Source organism: Bos taurus, chromosome 2, assembly GCF_002263795.3.
Source record: "Bos taurus isolate L1 Dominette 01449 registration number 42190680 breed Hereford chromosome 2, ARS-UCD2.0, whole genome shotgun sequence".
In the NCBI taxonomy this organism is placed as follows: Eukaryota; Metazoa; Chordata; class Mammalia; order Artiodactyla; family Bovidae; genus Bos; species Bos taurus.
This window is the reverse complement of record NC_037329.1, coordinates 28,109,742-28,129,125: the sequence shown is the minus strand read 5'-3', so window position 1 is coordinate 28,129,125 and position 19,384 is coordinate 28,109,742. Positions and strand designations below refer to the sequence as shown.

At 41.3% G+C, this 19,384-nt stretch overlaps 1 protein-coding gene across 1 annotated transcript in view; it reads right to left on the bottom strand.

The window, feature by feature from the left end:
* The window catches only part of STK39 (serine/threonine kinase 39), a 323,134-nt gene that overhangs the window by 64,019 nt on the left and 239,731 nt on the right, over positions 1-19,384 (bottom strand). The window contains exon 15 of the mRNA NM_001434979.1: positions 1,923-1,975. Within this exon, the coding sequence (NP_001421908.1) occupies positions 1,923-1,975 (53 nt within the window). The remainder of the gene's footprint in view (positions 1-1,922; positions 1,976-19,384) is intronic.

Sequence of the window (19,384 nt, the reverse complement as noted above, 5' to 3'; positions counted from 1 at the left end):
TAATCACACAAGTACAGTGATTCAACTGTGGTGTTTCTGAAACTATTAATAACAGGCTGTGCTCACTGCCCAGGGAGGGCCAGCTATCATCGGGAAGTCAGCACTGTGGTCTCTGTCTGGGCAACAAAAGCAGAGACTGAATCTAACCGTGGCAAACGAGGCTGCCAAAGCCAGCACAAAGGGCCAGGTCATGCAGATAGGGCTGTCTTATCCCCAGCAATCCTCAACTCAGAAATTCATTTCTTTGTTTCCTTTGAAAAAAATTGATTTTTATTGCCACTGTCAATCTTAAACAATCAGATGAAAAAAAATACTGTTAAAATAAGAATCTGTTCTTTATATTTACTATACTTGAAACTCTTATAATTGTTAGATTTTATCACAGAATTGGCTAGTCAACATTTTTATGACGAAATAGCTTTTAGATAACAGCAACCGGCAACAGTTCAATTTCACAGACTGACTCTAAGCTGTCAAAGATTGCCCCCAGAAAGAAAGATCAGTTAGGAAACCTACTATGTTTTTTTGTAAAAAGATATGTTGAATTCAAATACATTAGAAATCATGATGATGATGATTATTATTTTGACTACACAGCACAGCATGCAGGGATCTTAGTTCCCCAACCAGGGACTGAACTTGTGTCTTCTGCACTGGAAGCACAGAGTCTTAACCACCGGACCACCAGGGAGGTCCTCTGGAAATCTTGAAATCTTTGTGCTTACAGGAGACTAGAGATCAGGGCCACTGAGTCCATAACCACCTATGGCCCAGGAACATATTTTGTTTGGTGGGCAGGGTTCGTTCAAAACTGAACTGGAATGTACTTAGAACTCTCTGGTTCCCACAATTCACTTTGGCTCCTGTAAGCATTTGAGTTTGTGTCCTCTTACAGGTGGTAACAGCAAGGAGATCAAGCCATTAACTGACTGACCAGCTATCAAGTCAGGAAAGTTGCAGGTTTTCAAAATTTTAGCACATAGAATTTCAACTTATTTAATCAAGTCAAATTTGACATGGCGTTCTAATACATAAAATAATTACAGCGTGTTATATGTTCAAATGTATGAGATTAATGAAATATCAAGGCTATTTTCATGTAAAAGTCTGAAACCAGAGGTCAAGGACAGTACAGTCATAGCATTAGCACCTGATTTTCACTTCTTTAGACTGTTCTGGTTATGAACTAAAGAGTGGAAATAGCAATTTTGTTTAACAACTAGTGTTGTGATCTCTAAAGCCTGAATCCATTAGTTAACCAAAATGACTTGGGATTCTCCTGCGTACCAGGTGCTTGCCAGGTGCTAGAGACACCTAGAAACAGGACATGGTTCGATGACTTCCATGCATCCCAGCACTAAAAGAGCAACCAGTCTAGCCCTGACGCTATTTTAGTAACTACTCAAAATACTAAAATTACATTCTTCTGCCAGACTGGCATTGTTCCTACCAAGCCTCCTAGTGGTGCCTGTAGCAAGCAGCAGCCCAGACACTGCTCAACACAGGCTTTGTATAATCAGAACGGACAACAGAGAGGCCAAGTATGCTACCTTTTGGTCTGATGTCATGGTTTGTTGCTCAACCATAATTAGGACTGCTATGCGCATCTCATCACACCCATCATAATGTCCTTTAGGCCCTGCATCACCATGCCAGCACTTCTTTTCACGCTTGAGCTAATAGATTTGATTTATAAGTGTGGGTATTCTGTGCAGCACGTGTCATTAGAATTCATACAATCAGTAGTAGGTTTGGTTTGGATTCTCTGCAATTACTACAAATCCTTCCTTTCTTCCTTCCTTCCTTCCCTCCTCTATTGTTAGAGAATGCATTTTTGAATACCAAATTATAACCACATGCTTATAATCAATTTCTGAAATGCTCTCTGTAGCAATAAAATAATAATTTCAATTGAAACTTACCTCTTCCTGGAGTAAACTCAAATCGTATGTCATTAAGTTCCTTCCTGGAGTTTCTGAAATACATAACATATAGCATATTAAACTCTAATGAAGCAGAGTTTACCCAAAATAAATGTACTGCAATTTTTATAAGATGCTACTGACACACAGATAGCATTTAACAGTTTTAGGGTTACCTCTAATACTTCTTTAACTAGAAGAGGCAGTTGTGACAATAACAAAGGAAAGTCTTTGTTGAATTGATTGAATTTACCTTATACAAACATGATTATATCACGAAATTCTAAAAATAAATGTTCCTTTTATAAAATCTACACTAGATCAGTAACCTTAAATTTAATTCTATAATTAAAATTTTCAGGAGCTTTTAGTCTAGCAAAATAATATTCAATACAGTTTTCATATTTTCCTTGGAAAATACCATTTTATCAAATTATTTTTAAAAGTGAAACAAAGGGGATAGTCTTAGAGGTAATTTCATGACAGCACTATACACTAAACCATCCAACAAACAGCTGGAATAAGGTGTGTAGTTTCCTTTTAAAAATTTTATCTTAAATAGACAGGACCTGTGAATGTTGCAAAATTGCCCACTGAATATACAAAATTCGAAAACAATTTTAAATGACTACATAAAAGTAAAACAGACACATATATGTACATGCAACCAAAAAGCTAAATGACACTGAGGAAATATGGAACAAGTAAATATCTAAGATATGAGTTTCCCAGAAACAGATTAATAGAGAACAAACTTATGATAACCATGCAGGAATGGTAGTTGGGAAGTTTGGGTTTGAAATGTACACAACTGCTATATTAAAATATATATATATATATATGAGTTTTCCATTCATAATAATATCAAGATATGATAAGGGCCAGTGAGTTAGAATGGTCTTAAATTCTCTTAAGAACACTAAAATATTATGAGTAACTCTCAACAGCTGCTAGAATTAAAGTTAATTAAAAAAAAAAAAACTTTAAGAAACCGCAACAAGACGTATGAAATAGTAATTTCTGTATGCACTCAACTCTGCTCTGTTGCCAAGGGTGCCCAAGGCTGAGACAGAGACAGTCTGAATACCCAGCCATGAGCATTCTCCTTCCCATGCCAGGACAGTTTGATTAAATCTTCTAATACTGCAGTTTGAATCTCTAAAACTTTGGGTAACTCAGTACAGTGCCTGAATCTTGATGACATCAGTCTCTGAGCCTTCTTTGTTCCCTAAACTGACGGTGGTTATGTCCTACCACACCCTATGACACCAGGTGAAAGGAGGCTCAAAAAGATGGCAAAGGCATCGTACTGACCGACAGAAAGCCCTTCTCCTAGTGCCTAGGGAAGCTAACCCGTTTAACACCTCCCACAAGCAGGGAGGAAAAGGGGCAAGAACTCTAGAGATACCCAAGCCCACGGTATCGACATGGGAGCCTTGAACCTCGGCATATCCTCTCTGGTGCCTGCACCATGATTTTATCATTACTTCTCTGGGAGACAAAAATGGGGCCAGCAGATAATTAGCAATTGCTACAGCTGGGCTTCATTTAGGACCTTCTGAGGATCTGAACACTGTGAAAATTGTGGACATTCACACTAAAAAAAAAAGTAGAAACATGATCAACATGTGAAATTGCAGGCAACTATTATATAGATAGTTCAGAGATTTTGGACCCCAGACTAAATAAACCTGCCCTGAAGATGGAGTGGGCACCAACCAGTGCCTGCAGCGGCAGGACTATGCGCACGTTGCCAAAATTTTCTTAACACGACAGTGTCATCACACATTGCACAGCGCTTTCATATCCATCGGCAGTTCTCACATGTTTTGGTCTTAGGACCCCTTCACATTCTTAAAAAGTATCAAGGACCCCTAAAGAGCTTTTGTTTGTGCTGATTATGTCCATCAATATTTACTGTATCGGAAATTAAAACTAATTCATTAAAAAATATTTATTAATTTACATGAAAATAACAATTAGCATATCACATGCTAATGTAAAAGAATTTTTATGAACAATTATTTTAATTTCTAAAAGAAAAACAAATCAGTGAATGCCTTGTTTTCTATTTTTGTAAACCTCTCTATTGTCTGGCTTAAGGTAGCTGGTATATGTTGTCCTTCATAGTCAATCTGCTGCAATATCACATATTGTGGCGCCAGCCACTGGAAATTCCACCATACATATGTGGAAGAATGAGAGTGAAAAAGGCCTATAATTTCTTAATATGGTTATAAAAATAGTTTCCACCTCATAAGCTCCTTGAACAGTCTCAAGGACCTCCCAGGGATCACAGGACCACACTTTGAGAAATAGTGATAACAGATTTCACTGGATCCCAACAATCAATCTTTGAGACATGCAAAGTAGGTGTTACTTGTTTCCCACTTCTGATGAGCACATTCAATGGCTTTTCCAAGTTTACAAAGGTAATGAGTGGCAGAGTGAGGACCAACAATTCTATACTGTAAATAGAAATGTTTGATTCCCTTTACTTTTTGAGAGGAAACAAAGTAGTCCCCAACATTTTGCACATTACCATGAGAAGATCAGTAAGCATTCACTTACTTTACAACCTTGGTCTTGTGAGTTATGTATCAGCAAAGATTGAATTAAGACTAAAACAATTCAATGCGGGGGGGGGGGGGGGACACCAGGAAAGCCAGTATTTATGGTGTATAAATAATGAAATGACAGAGGGAGAAAATGAGAATCAATTAGGTTTGATGCTAATGTATCCCACTGTTCCTTTCCTCTTTCCTTTGATCAGATTGTCTTAAGTTATTTTGTTCTACTAAGGTCATGGACTTCCCTGTAGCTCAGATGGTAAAGAATCTGCCTGCAATGCAGGAGACCTGGGTTTGATCCCTTGGTCAGGAAGATCCCCTGCAGAAGGAAATGGCAACCCACTCCAGTATTCTTGCCTGGGAAATCCCATGGACAGAGGAGCCTGGTGAGCTCCTCTGGGGTCCATGGGGTCAAGAAGAGTCGGACACAACTGAATGACTAACATTACTACTAAGGTCATGGAAGAGAGGTATAAGAACTGTAACCAAAACATCATCATGCATATTCTGATTCTTTAAATATTAATCCCACGAAGTTAATATCCAACATCCATAATCTCTGTGCACATCAATGGTGGCTCAAGTTATGGAGGTTGCCTAGCCAAGTCATTCTCCTTTAATTCTGAACCAAAAATACCCACCTTTGAAAAGATCACAGTGATTGAGTATGTGTAGTAGACATCTCCCATCAGGGTGAAATATAGTTGGAAAAATGCCTAATTGGATCTGACTACTGAAGGTCATCCTTTTATAAAGAATTAATCTTTTCAGACTCATACTTAACACCTTTAATTGAAAGTACATTTACTTTAATTGATATGGCACAGGATACTCCTAATTTCAGGGAAGCTGAAAATAGGTATGATTTAAGGCCAGAAACTATATGCAACTTTCCAGGGCAAATGTTAATAACTTGAGAGTTTCAAGACCCAGGTGACCTCTGGTAACTTAAAAACTCTTTCAATCCTAAAAACAATAAAACAAAACAAAGAACAAACTCAAATTGGTTAAGGCACAACACCTCTGCATCACAAATGCAAATACCTACAGGGCTCGGGCAGGAAATTTCTTTTTTAAAATAGGTGATAGCATGGTTTAAAGATCAAAAAGTACGGTATAGAATGGGCATCCCTGGTGGCTCAGACAGTAAAGAATCTGCCTGCAATGAAGGAGACCTGGGTTCAATCCGCAGGTCAGGAAGACCCCTGGAGAAGGGAATGGCTACCACTTCAGTATTCTAGCCTGGAGAACTCCATGGATAGAGGAGCCTGGTGGGCTACAGTCCATGGGGTCGCAGAGAGTCAGATACAACTGAGTGACTAAGCAACAGGCAGGTTCAGTGAGTATTCTGTGAAATCTAGCCCTCTCAGCTCCTTTTGCTCATCCGTCTGGTCCCCTTCACTGAGGCAATCATGCTATAGGCTTTCTGTGTATGCTTCATGAGATGTTTTACATATGCACTAGCAACTACACAGCGTTCTCACGAGCCTATTTAATACAGTGGGAGATGACAATAGCATTCTATATCCACTGTTCTGCCTCTTGACTTTTATTTAACTTAATAATATACCTTGGAATTTCTTCATATTGGTTCACAGAGCGCTTTCTCATTCTTTTCTGTTTGTTTATAGCTACACAGTATTCAATTGTTTGCTCTATCCTTCTTTAACCAGTTCCCATTCTGTGAGTAGATTGTTTCCAGTCTTTCACTATTATGAACAATGCTTCAATGAATAACCTTGTTCTTAGGTCCCTTGGCAAATATGTGAGTATAAAAATAAATTTTCTGGAAGCAAATTGCTTGGTCAAAGGATATATGCATTCACATTTGATTTGACCGATACTGTCAAATTCCTCTTCATTTATGTTGCATCAATTTATACTCTCAGAAGCAATTTGAAAGCACCATTGCAGGCACTTTTAAATGAGTATGGCAGGAAGTATATATAAAAAAAAACAACCACCAAAAAACAGGGAGATGCAGGGACTCTGCCAGCTGAAAAACATATTCCCCATTGAAAGGGGGAAACCAGCACCAGCTGGTTAGGGTCAAGTAGGACTGGAGCTTCATTTTGTTAAATATTATTTTTCCACATCCATTCAAAGCGAGGGGTTCCAAGATACAGGTTGGTAAGTACAGGAGTTTTCTTTTTGCTCTTTCAAGTCATCTGCAAGGGACACAGTGAACACTTTAACTGAGGCAGCTGGCTAACAGGGTGGTGAAGACAGATGGGAGTGAACACGTACCCCTCCTGGTGAGGGAGGTGCAGGAGGCCCGGACAGCTGAAGTATATATTTTACAGGGGGTAGCATTTTTCTGCACCTCTTAATTTACCATGTCAAGACAGCCTGAAAGACTTACTGCTCTTGGAGGACTCCCAAACTAAAAGGCCAGCTCAGGACTATATGCATCCCTCAGCTGCATGGTAATGTCTCTCAGCCTATGCCAACAACTGTTCAGGGACACATGAGCCCCAAGAATTGGATCCGAGCAAGAGGCTGAGCAGTCCAAAGACCGCTCGCTGTCAAAGGGCATCATAAACTCTAAGCACTGGCACTGCATGCCCTCCACCACAGGGTGCTCTGGAGTGAGGCTGAAAGCCAACCATTTCCTCAAGCTCTGAGGGGGAAGGATACAGTTGGGGTGACACCACTCAGAGCCCCTGTAAGGGAAGGAAGGACAGAGTTTCCCGGGATCCAGAGGTGCCCCTCTCTCCTAAGCAACAGGGGATTTTCATAACCACCGACAGCCCTCTTCTTCCTTACTCCTCCCCAAGATTCCAGGTCAGGGCAAAGCTGTGAGACAGCCACACACTCCAGCACTCCTGGAGTGTCTCCCCTTATCAGGAGCAGGATGGGGACCTTTCAAACATGTCAGGCCGGGAATCACTGGGGGGCAACATTCAGCTTCTTTCCTACTCCTGGCACTGGACTGAAGTCCTCTCCCACGGGTTTAGGAAGAGACACAGACTCTCTCCACACCAGGAGGCGAGCTGGCATGGATAACAAAATACCATGGATGGTGGCAAGAAGTCCGACTTCAAATCTACCCTCTACTCGTCTGGCCTCTACTTTGTTTGCTCAGCTGTGAGACGGGGAAAATAATGAACAGCATTTCCAATCTGCTGGTACATACTTGGTACTTCACATCATTACTTCATTCCATGGTCAAAACAACCCTTGAAGTAGGGACGATTCTTATCCCCTATTACTTGACAGACAAGGAAATGGAGGAGGCTTAGAAAGGGTGAAGCATATGTCCTAAACTAGGTGTCTGACAGCAGATCTGGACTAAATCTAGAACTTAATCAACATCACATATCATCTTCTCCAGTGCACAACCCTTAACCTGAGGCTCTACCAGCCCCTTAATTTGCAGGTGCTCCTAACTGGTCTCTTGTGCAAGTTCATTGCTCCAGAGGATCCAGTCAACTTGTTTCCTGGAAACCTCATCTTGTCATTCCCTTGTTGAAAGCCTCCATTTCCATCCCTTTATTCTTAAAGCAAAATTCCAGATCCTTAGCATGACCTTCCAAGACCTGCTTGTGCCCACCACCATCATCCACCTACCATGACCTCTGGGCCATGCCCTTTTTAAACTCCTCCAATCATCCATTTCCCTACAGCTCCACTACTGCTGACGGAGGGTAGGTCACCGTTACCTGCTGCGCACAACAACAAATGATTTCATGACCAAAGACGACGCCATGCAGACACAGAGAAACTCCAGTCAAAGCTAAAGATGTAGCAGAAGGGAGAAGGGCCGTAAAAGGTAACGGTGCAACCCTTGGTAGATGAATGTGTAGCCCAGGAAGAAAAATGTACTTCGTGAGATGTTAAAAATGCCACAGTAGTGGTAAGATGACGGACACCTACAACGTAAGGCCAGTAACTGAAGAATCAGGGAGAGAAAAGAGAAGTTTACTGCGGCCAGCCTCTGGGCTTTCCCAGAGCAGGGTCTGCCAGTGAGCCAGTGAGACCGGCTGGACTCACCTGAGCTCACTGTCTAATCCAGACCCTCACCTGCTTCTTCCCCGTCTCAGGTGCAGTTTCCTCAGCTCCCCTCACAGACGACACGAGCTGAGGGAAAGCACTGTGTGGCCCCCTCACCACACAGACAGGCGTCATGATGCCCTAAATTCCGAGGTGAGCAGTAGGTCATGCTTCCAGTCCTGAACGAGCTTGCAATCTTCCCAGAGAATGAAGAGAATGAGAGCTGGCCTATGTAAAAGCACCCGGAAGACCCCAAGGTAAACGTGCGCTTTAACAACAGTCGCAGAGGAGGAAATATTAGACTAATTCAGATAAAGGAGCATTCCCTCTTTCTTGGCTTTCACTCTATCCATCCTTCATACTCCTGTCAAATTAATCTTCCTCTGAGGTAAAGGTCCAATCACGGAATCATATAATTTTACAACCGAAAGGGGCCCTTGAGGTCATCTAGTCCATTTCCCTCATTCCTCGGGTGAGGAAACAGAAGCCAAAGAGATTAAGTGGCTTGCTTAAGACTACACAGCTGGTTAATTCACCCAACACTCCTTAAATCCTTATTGATCACCTACTAGGCGTCAGTCCTATCTTAGCAGCCATTACAAAGGACACTCAAACCAGGGGCTGAAGTTCCTAGATGACTGCTCTTTTAATCTCCATTGGTGGTTCTCAAACTGCAGGCAGGAGGTGGAGGCATACTCTCTCAAGAAACAGGCTTTTCCACCCCAGTACACTCCTGCCCCTAGTTAAGAGTGACTGAATGCAATGAGAGGTGTTACCGATGGGTATGGATACATTTCACACGACTGATATGGTGGCAGAAACAAAGATGAAGAGCCACCGCTGTGCCCACCAGCCCCAAGTCCCAAACCCTGCCTGAAATCAAAGTTCTCCTACATGCATGTATCTCCATGTACCACAAGCCACATGTTTCAGGAGTGTGAGAACAGTAACTGAGTTCTATACTTCACCTTCCCCCAACCCCTTGCCTCAAAAGAGCCTTCTGGATCTATGAGTGTCCTACAAAGTGAAAGTGAAAATACCTTTCAGCATTATACCTCCAGGCACCCAGAAACATGCCAATGGCCTAGAAAGCATAAGTTGGTAACCTCCAGAATTCTATCTGGTCTACGTGAAGCCAAGCAGCATCACACAGCCTGTGATCACTGTCAGATAGATCAGGACATCACACTGTTCCTTTAAACAATGACAACAAAAAAAGGAAAAAACAAAAAAAAAACAAGAGCAGTGATGTGTGTATATATACACACACACACACACACGCACACACACACTCATTCACAAGGTTTTCTTTAAGGCAGTTATCTTGACATATCCAAAAATGTGACCTTACATGATGGTTGTCTGGAGGTTTTTCTGCAACTAGAACCACAGGCTACAGACTCGGAAGCACCGTCCCTGCCCTCCCCGCGCCCTGCTGGCCGTGGAGCAGCCTAAAGAACACTTCAGATCTGCAGCCTGCAGGAAGCATGCAGTTTGGCTACCTGTGATTCCACACAGCGGACACTTAAATTAGAGCTGCATCTGCAGAGCCTTGCATACAGAAATTTCTGATGCTCTGTACCATGCTGACATCTATGAATAAATCACATGCAAAAATGATAAATAACCGCCTCTTGCCATTGACAAAAAATAGTTTTCATCTGGAAATAATCCAAACTGGGTTAAGGTTTTGTGCTTCTTTCACAGAAACCTCTTGAAAATCTCCATGCCTGCCAAGAAGATACACTGCTTCCTCTCCTCTACCTGATCCACTCTCCAATGTAAAGAAACACGTTTGATCCTGTTTTCTCCAGTACACACTTTCAAAAATCATGACAGACATACAGCATAATGCAAAGAAGTAATAAAACAAACACATATGTACCTACCACCAAGAAATTTTAAAGTGCTAACATTCTGCCATATTTTCTTCACAGCTTAATACATCAAATTTGAAAAATGTTTGACCTACACAATACAAAATCAGTTGTGTTACATCTGAGCTGTGGTAAATCATGAGCAAATAGATTATTGTGTAAGGGCTCTGCTTCCTGTCAAGATTAGGGAACTGTTTCCTGGGTAGCAGTTCTTTTCAGCATTCACAATGCGCAGTGAACGCATTTATTGAACCCATTTTCACCTACAGGGCAAAAGGGAGACAGAGTGACTGCACAAAAACCAGCTCATGTGCAGGGCTGGTGAGAGCAGTTAACACAGTCAAGCTGGAGTTTACATTTTTGTTTGTTTTTTTTCCAGCTCCAAATCCCCTTTAAACTGCCAGCCACAGCACTGCTTTTCACGGACTAAAGCAATCTTGGCTACTCAAAATTCACCTCTCTAAAAGTCAGTTTCTTCATCCCTTTTATCAAAGGATTGGACTAAACCATTTCTATTTATTTATTTATTTTTGGCCACACCATGGGCATGCAGGATCTTAGATCCCTGACCAGGGATTGAACCCATAACCCCTGCAGAGGGAGTGCAGAGTCTTAACCACTAGACCGCCAGCAAAGTCCCCTGGAGCTCATTTTTAGTAGCAGGAAAAATTTTAACATGCATTTCTTACTTAAGGGTCTTGTGTATGCCTTATGAATTCCCTGGTGGCTCATATGGTAAACCATCTGCCTACAATGCGGGAGACCTGGGTTTGATCCCTGGGTAGGGAAGATCCCCTGGAGGAGGAAATGGAAACCCACTCCAGTACTCTTGCCTAGAAAATCCTATGGACGGAGGAGCCTGGTAGGCTATAGTCCATGGGGTCACAAAGAGTCGGACATGACTGAGCAACCTCTCTCTTGATGACAAACCACTGATAAAAGAAGCAGACTTCATGAACAATCGTATATGAAAGTTTGAAGTATGCTAGGGTTTACTGCAAAAAACCCAGATTCATCTATGTTTCTGTGATAGAAACCTCTCTTCAGTGAATCAGGATCCTGCATCCACATGCCAAGTCAATTATACAATAAAAACATCAAGGTACCTCTAAGACATGGATTCAGTGAAAGTCCAATTAGGCTCTGGACATTGTGTCAGGGTTGGTATATTTATGCAGCAGACATAGTATATGGGGAGGTGGGTAGGGCTCAACATATTTATGGGATTCTAGGAAGAGTTAATTTGCAAGACAATAGAAGTTTGTTTCTTTAAGGCATAAACCATTACAAACTATATTATGGGCAAGTAGCATCTCCTTTTCTACTTCTTTGGTTCATTTAATCCTTGCAAAAAGGATGGTAAGTACTTTTAAAATTACATCAAATACATAACCAAACACCTGGTTACTAAAAATAATAGAAACTAGTTAAAATGAACACAGAAACCGACATTACACATGCTTGAGATGTCAAGTACTCCAAATGAGCACCAAATTTAGCTCTGTTTGCTTGCAACTAAGACAAAAAAGGAAATACTGCATGATACAGTTCTTAATTTGTCAAAAGGAAACATGAAAGGCACATTTCCCCACCTTGGCGTTAGTATCATGGAGAAATTTTCTATGGAAGCCCCTTCATAAGGGAAAGTGAGTAATGTCTTCAAATCTATGGTGTAAAAAGACAAACTTTTTTCATATAAATGTCTTCAACTATGTGGTACAAAAGATGGGATTTTTTCCCCCCATGTGCTGAAGGCACAATATTAAATCTTACCTGAATGATGGCATTTCTGCTGGGAGCTGAAATAATACAGCCAAGGTACATTGTTTCCTGATGATTTACCTCAATAGAGGGAGCTCAGAGAACCTGGAGAAATTAATGGCCTAAGCAGACAGCTTCCTGAAACCCCCAAAGTGTCTTTGCCAAGTGCTGCTATGGGCAATTTCATGACTGAACTCTGACAAGTATTGGAAGGAGTCTGATGGTCTGTGGGATGATGAAACATAGATCTTTCAACTTTAGCTAAAACATATGTGGGAAGCAGAGGTAACATTCTGCTGTGAGCCTGTAGGAGACTGAATTATGTTATGTCCTCTCCTGGAGAGCTGGTTAACCAGCTTAAGGGAGGTGGGCTGCAGGGTGTCTGAAGGTCAAAAGGAGGCTTTGTGGCTGGCCAAAAACTTGCACACATACTCAGCTGAACACTGAACTATGTTGCTTCAAAACAGAGAAAGGATAACTTTTTGTTTAAAAGCTTTATAAAGAATTTGTGCTACTAATCAAGGGAGAAGACATAAAAGAACATTAGAAGACCCGCAATAATGTAAAGTGAGCAGACGATAATAAAATTCTTTAAACCTTAGATGGATGATTACAAAAGTAGCAAGAACCATGCTTTAACTTTCCCATTCCTGTAATTTCCCTATTGATTTATATGTATAACCCAATCCAGAGAGAGCTATACTAAAAATAAACAAAAAACAAAACAAATAGAAAACCCTTAAGTTCATGCATATAGAGAAAAGATTGGTGGTCACGAGAGATGGGGGTGGGGAAAATGGGCAGAGGGTCAAAAGAGACAACCCTCCAGTTATGAAGTAAATATGCCTGGGGGTATAATGCATAGTAAGGCAACTATAGTTAATAATACTGTATTGTATGGAATATTACTCAGCAATATAAAAGAAGAATAATCGCATTTGCAGCTACATGGATGGACCCAGAGATAACCATACAAAGCTAAGTCAGAAAGATAAATACCATAGGATATCACTTATATGTAGACTCTAAACTATGATAAAAATGAACTTAACAGAAACAGGATCAGAGACATACAGAATAGATTTGTGGTTGCCAAGGGGGGAGGGCAAGGGGGGAAAATTGGATTGGGAGTTTGGAACTAACAGATGCAAAGTTTTATCTATGGAATGGATAAACAACAAGATCCTACTGTATAGCACAGGAAACTGTATCCAATATTCTATAATAAACCATGATGAAAAAAATATGAAAAGTACATACAGATATATATGTAACTGATATCACTCTGCTATACACCAGAAATAACACTGTAAATCAAGTGTACTTTAATACAAAATTTTTAAAATAATAATACTCTATTGTATATTTAAAAGTTGCTAAGAGAATAAATTTAAAAGTTTTCATCACAAAAAAACTCTAACTATGTACAGTGACAGATGTTACTGTGGCGAACATTTCACAAAACATACAACATTGAATCTTTATGTTGCACACCCGAAACTAATAGAATGTATGTCAATTATACTTCAATAAAAATAAAATACCCATCCAATAAGGGAGAAAACTATAAAGGCATAATGAATAATAAATGTTAACAGCAGTGTCCTCTAGGGTAGAAACATAAGCACAGTTCTCCTTGGCTTTTCCACAGGTGAGATCTGAAGACAATTAAATTTAATGATAAATGAGGTTGAGCAAGTATTTCCCCTTTTTGATCCATTTCAGAGAAATGGCCTATAATTAAATGTATTTACAAGCTAGTGTGGATGACCCTTTGGCAAAGACAGCATAAATCCTCAAGTTGGACATTTCTGAAATTACTTTGGCAAATGGCTATTTATAAAATACGCAGTTGCACAGAAAATAACCTTGTTACTAAGCATTTGATAGGTTGCTGATGGGCATCTGAAGGAAATAAATGTATATTGGAGCACATCAAGCCATACTTGTCAGGAGGCTGGATTAGGACAGGACCTTTATTCAGAGTAATATGAAGACAAAAATTTAAAAAATCCAAAACCTCTCTCAAGGCCAAAAAAAAAAAAAAAAAAAAAAACCCCAACAAACTTGTTTTTGAGACTTGTATCAAGTGATTCTCCAATTCCTGGCACTAGCAGGACTGAAACGAAGGAGTTCATTATTTGCATATGATTTAAAGTGAGGACAAATACCTGGAAATATTTACAGGTATTTTAACAAAATTGATTTTCTTTTTAAATCTGAAGATCACCATGAGCAGGAGAATGGAAATCTGAAGCTTGGTCTTTTCTGCTTTCCCTGGACGCCCTTTCGAAAACCCGCCTGCTGCTCTAAATGCATGACTATTACTATTAATACAAAATGGCCTTTAAAACACAGCCACCTTGTGATGCCTTCTTCCTTCTTACTGGATCCTGGCAAATCTTTGAAAGTCAACATTTACATTAAACTTTAGCAAACACTAAATTTGTTTTTGGCCTCTGGAGCACTAATGTATGGCACTCACTACAAATGTTTCAGAAAGAAACCATCCCTTCAACAATCCTAGATAAAGTAAATAAAATGGCATGGATGACCTGATGTAGAAATCAAACCATCCATATTGGAAAATTCCAAGTATCCACTCAGTTCACCAAAATTGGAAAGACCCATGGCTGAATCATGAAGATTATACTCCAATGGTGTACATCACCTCCTCCATGAATGGCATATCTGAGGGCACAGTTCAAAAGCAGATTGTGTAACATAATCTATTAACCTTATTCCAAATGCTCAGAACAGTTGCTGGCCTATGCTCAAACACATGCTGTACAATCATCAAATAATAAAACTGATTTTCATGTGTGAATTGTGGAACCATTTGGAGCCATAACTCAAAATTCCAGTGATTCTGAAAAACATGCTGAGAATGTTTAGTAATCAACGCCCATGAGTGTTGCTGCACCACAAAGTGAAGGACTCAGTACGATTGCACGCTTCATGCACTTTTCTTATCTAAAAATCACTAATAAAAAATATACCCAAGGATTTCCTTTACTGTGTTTTTTTTTGTTTTTTTCAGTCACTGGTCTTTAAACCAGGTCGGTTGATCTTTGATAAGTGTTTGGGACTGACTGAGCTTTCTAGATCTCTTGACTTAGGTGAAAATTTAATAAAGGAGGTCAGGCTGGATATAGGAGTTTTCACTCCTCAGAAGTATTTATACAGTACATTCAGCAAATTGTTTGCTGTTTACTGCTTTAGTATAAGTTGACCACCTGACCTGCCTCTTGAGAAACCTGTATGCAGGTCAGGAAGCAACAGTTAGAACTGGACATGGAACAACAGACTGGTTCCAAATAGGAAAAGGAGTACGTCGAAGTTGTATATTGTCACCCTGCTTATTTAACTTATATGCAGAATATATCATGAGAAACTGATGTACTCATTGGCTGGAAGAAGCACAAGCTGGAAGCAAGACTGCCGGGAGAAATATCAATAACCTCAGATATGCAGATGACACCACCCTTATGGCAGAAAGTGAAGAGGAACTAAAAAGCCTCTTGGAATGAAAAAGTTGGCTTAAAGCTCAACATTCAGAAAACTAAGATCATGGCATCCAGTCCCATCACTTTATGGCAGACAGATGGGAAAACAGTGGCTGACTATTTTTCTGCACTCCAAAATCACTGCAGATGGTGATTGCAGCCATGAAATTAAAAGATGCTTACTCCTTGGAAAGAAAGTTATGACCAACCTAGATAGCTTATTAAAAAGCAGAGACATTACTTTGCCAACAAAGGTCTGTCTAGTCAAGGCTCTGGTTTTTCCAGTGGTCATGTATGGATGTGAGAGTTGGACTGTGAAGAAAGCTGAGCACCGAAGAATTGATGCTTTTGAACTGTGGTGTTGGAGAAGACTCTTGAGAGTCCCCTGGACTGCAAGGAGATCCAACCAGTCCATCCTAAAGGAGATCAGTCCTGGGTGTTCATTGGAAGGACTGATGTTGAAGCTGAAATTCCAATACTTTGGCCACTTGATGCAAAGAGCTGACTTATTTGAAAAGACCCTGATGATGGGAAAGATTGAGGGGCGGAGGAGAAGGGGACGACAGAGGATAAGACAGTTGGATGGTATCATCAACTTGATGGACATGGGTTTGGGTGGACTCCAGGAGTTGGTGATGGACAGGGAGGCCTGGTGTGCTGCGGTTCATGGGGTCATAAAGAGTCAGACATGACTGAGTGACTGAACTGAACTAATAAGTTGACAGATATGCTTTTCATAAAGGAAGCACAAAAGGTAGTGTTGCTACACTAGGGAGGGGATAGGAGTCCACAAAGAAAGTCAGGGGCCCTTTCCAAAATGATCAGGAGAGACTCTTTCTTCCACTGGTTTGAGGCAAAATAAAATAATTATTGATTATTTGTCAAGTGTAATAAAATTTCAGATAATTGGTTGATAAAAAAATATGCAAGCCACTAAATATCCATAAGGAAAATAAACAGCTGGTCAAGGTGAATGGTCATGAGCACTCTAAGTAAAAATAGAGAATCCAAAAGATAGGCCAGAGGAGCCATAAGGTGATGTCATGTCTTCCCCAGCATGCCCAGCAGGGCATCCACCACATAGTAAGTTCTCAATAAATATTCAAGAAATCAAACTGAAGTAAATGGGTACAGCTCCTTCCCAGCTGCATGAAAGAAAAGTGAGTTGCCCAGTCGTGTCTGACTCTTTTGTGACCCCATGGACTGTAGCCCACCAGGCTCCTCTTCCATGGGATTTCTCAGGCAAGAATACTGGAGTGGGTTGCCATTTCCTCCTCCAGGGGATCTTCCTGACCCAGGGATCGAACCCACGTCTCCTACATTGCAGGCAGATTCTTTACCATCTGAGCCACCAGGGGAGCCCAGCTGCATGACACTGCATTAAACAAAAGCACACTTAACAAAACTTTTAGGTATGCAGGTAACCAACCCTACATCAATACCCAAATAAGCTAAAAACTGTGTTTCTGGGCTATGGGCATTAAAGTTGCTATGTGAACCAGAGCTATGATCAAACAGAGTAGATGTCACATTAGGAATGAATCCTAGAGGGAAGAGGGGTCTGTTGTTTAGTTGACAAAGAGATCATGAGAGTTTTCCCATACCATCTTCCAGAAAAACCCAAACGAACTCTTTGGCCAACCCAATATATTGAAGAGATTTCTGGCCAAGAAGCCACTTGTCATAAGCAGTGAGCCAACAGTCAGCATCCAGGGTGGTGGGCTCAATCTGGATAAGACTCAAATATAAGCTGTGGGCTGGGCTACTCAGCACCAAGGCGCTGGGTGGCTAAAAATCCAGTTAGGAGATGCTGCTGCCATGTCACCTGTGCACCGTGCTGCAGGCTGCTGTAATGCCTACATGACACGTCTTTGTATTTCAATAAAGAAGGCAAGGGAGCACATCCCCTTACAACCAGCTTCTTCTCTACCTCGTGTCCTCTCCTACCTTCTATTTAAAATCTTTGAGTTGGTTTCACGTGGAGTCAAAGGACACAAAGCACACTTGTTTTGCCGGGTCCTGGCGGGTCTATCATAGCTTCATTCCTGAGGACAACACTCTTGAGTGCATACGCCAACTGTAACACTGACTTGCAACATTGACTAGTCATGACAGCTTTTGGCAATTCATCTAACTTTCTGAGTCTTACTATTCTCATCTGTAAAATACAGTGAAGTGACGTGGAAGTTGCTCAGTTGTGTCCAACTATTTGTGACCCCATGGACTATACAGTCCATGGAATACTCTAGGCCAGAATACTGGAGTGGGTAGCCTTTTCCTTCTCCAAGGGATCTTCCCAACCCAGGGACTGAACCCAGGTCTCCCACATTGCAGGCAGATTCTTTACCAACTGAGTCACAAGGGAAGTCCAAGAATATGGAGAGGGTAGCCTATCCCTTCTCCAGCGGATCTTCCCGACCCAGGAATCCAACCAGGGTCTCCTGCATTGCAGGCAGATTCTTTATCAACTGAGCTATCAGGGAATCCATAAAATACTTCATAGGTACTGGTGCTGAAGCTCCACCTGATGCAAAGAGCCAACTCATTAGAAAAGACCCTGATGCTGGGCAAGATTGAAGGCAGGAGGAGAAGGGGATGACAGAGGACAAGATGGTTGGATGGCATTACCGACTCAATGAATATGAGTTTGAGCAAGCTCCAGGAGATGGTGAAGGACAGGGAAGCCTGGCGTGCTGCAGTCCATGGGGTCACAAAGAGTCGGACACGACTGAGTGACTTAACAACTTCATAGGTAACTAAGAGGATCAGAAAGAAGGCATGGAGTACCTGGTACACAGCAAGCATTCTAGTCGGTATTTGTTAAAAATCAGCAACAGTAACAACAAATTTATTCTTTAGCCTTTGAGTTCTTCATATCAGATATTGGCCCCTGCCCTGAGATCTTAACCCTTCACCTGAGCAGTGCAGGCATCCAATCCTCCACGGAGTCCTCTACAGTAGATTCTAACCACAAGAGCCAATACATAACAAGAGGTCCGGGAGGAAAGGCCTCTGCACCTCCTTCAGAATCCCAGGGATGGCTGAATCAATGGAAAGGTGGAGAATGACACTCTCCATCTGAGAGTCTGAAGAGATGGAAACGGGCTGCTCTGGATTCCTGGATGACCTTCAGAAAGTGAAATAAATCCACGACGAGCTAAGAATTCTCCTGACGACCCATCCTACCACCCTTCATCTTATGAATAATTTAAATTCTCCACTTCATTTGGTCCAATCAAAGACCATGGTTTATGTTAAGGTAGAGAGGCTTAGCAGAAGACTGAAACAATGCCTGGGGTACAAAATCCCAGCTGCCAGATGAGGGGAATTCCCTGAGGAAAGAGACACAACAAAAGCACTCATTCTGCTGATGGCCTGACCAGCATTTCTGACGACTTACTCTCCTTTGCACCAGAGGTCCCCCCGCTGCTCCCCACACACATCATTCATATTATATACTCTTCACCATCAAGGGCCTCCATGGACTCATGAAGGCCTGAGGGAACAGTGCTCCAAGCTCAGAGTGCTGTGTAATTGTGACTCTCATCATCACTGTTATTACAGATCTGTCATCAGAAACATTCTCGGCTATTAGAGACAGCATGGCGCATTATGAAGATGGCATTTCCGTGTTTTGTGTTCTGAACATTAAAAACCAGTTTGGCTCACCAAGTGAGCAAGCAGCGGGTGCCATGCTAATTATATAACTTTTTAGAACACTAATAGGATCTCCTACTGGGCCAACTGGGAGGGGA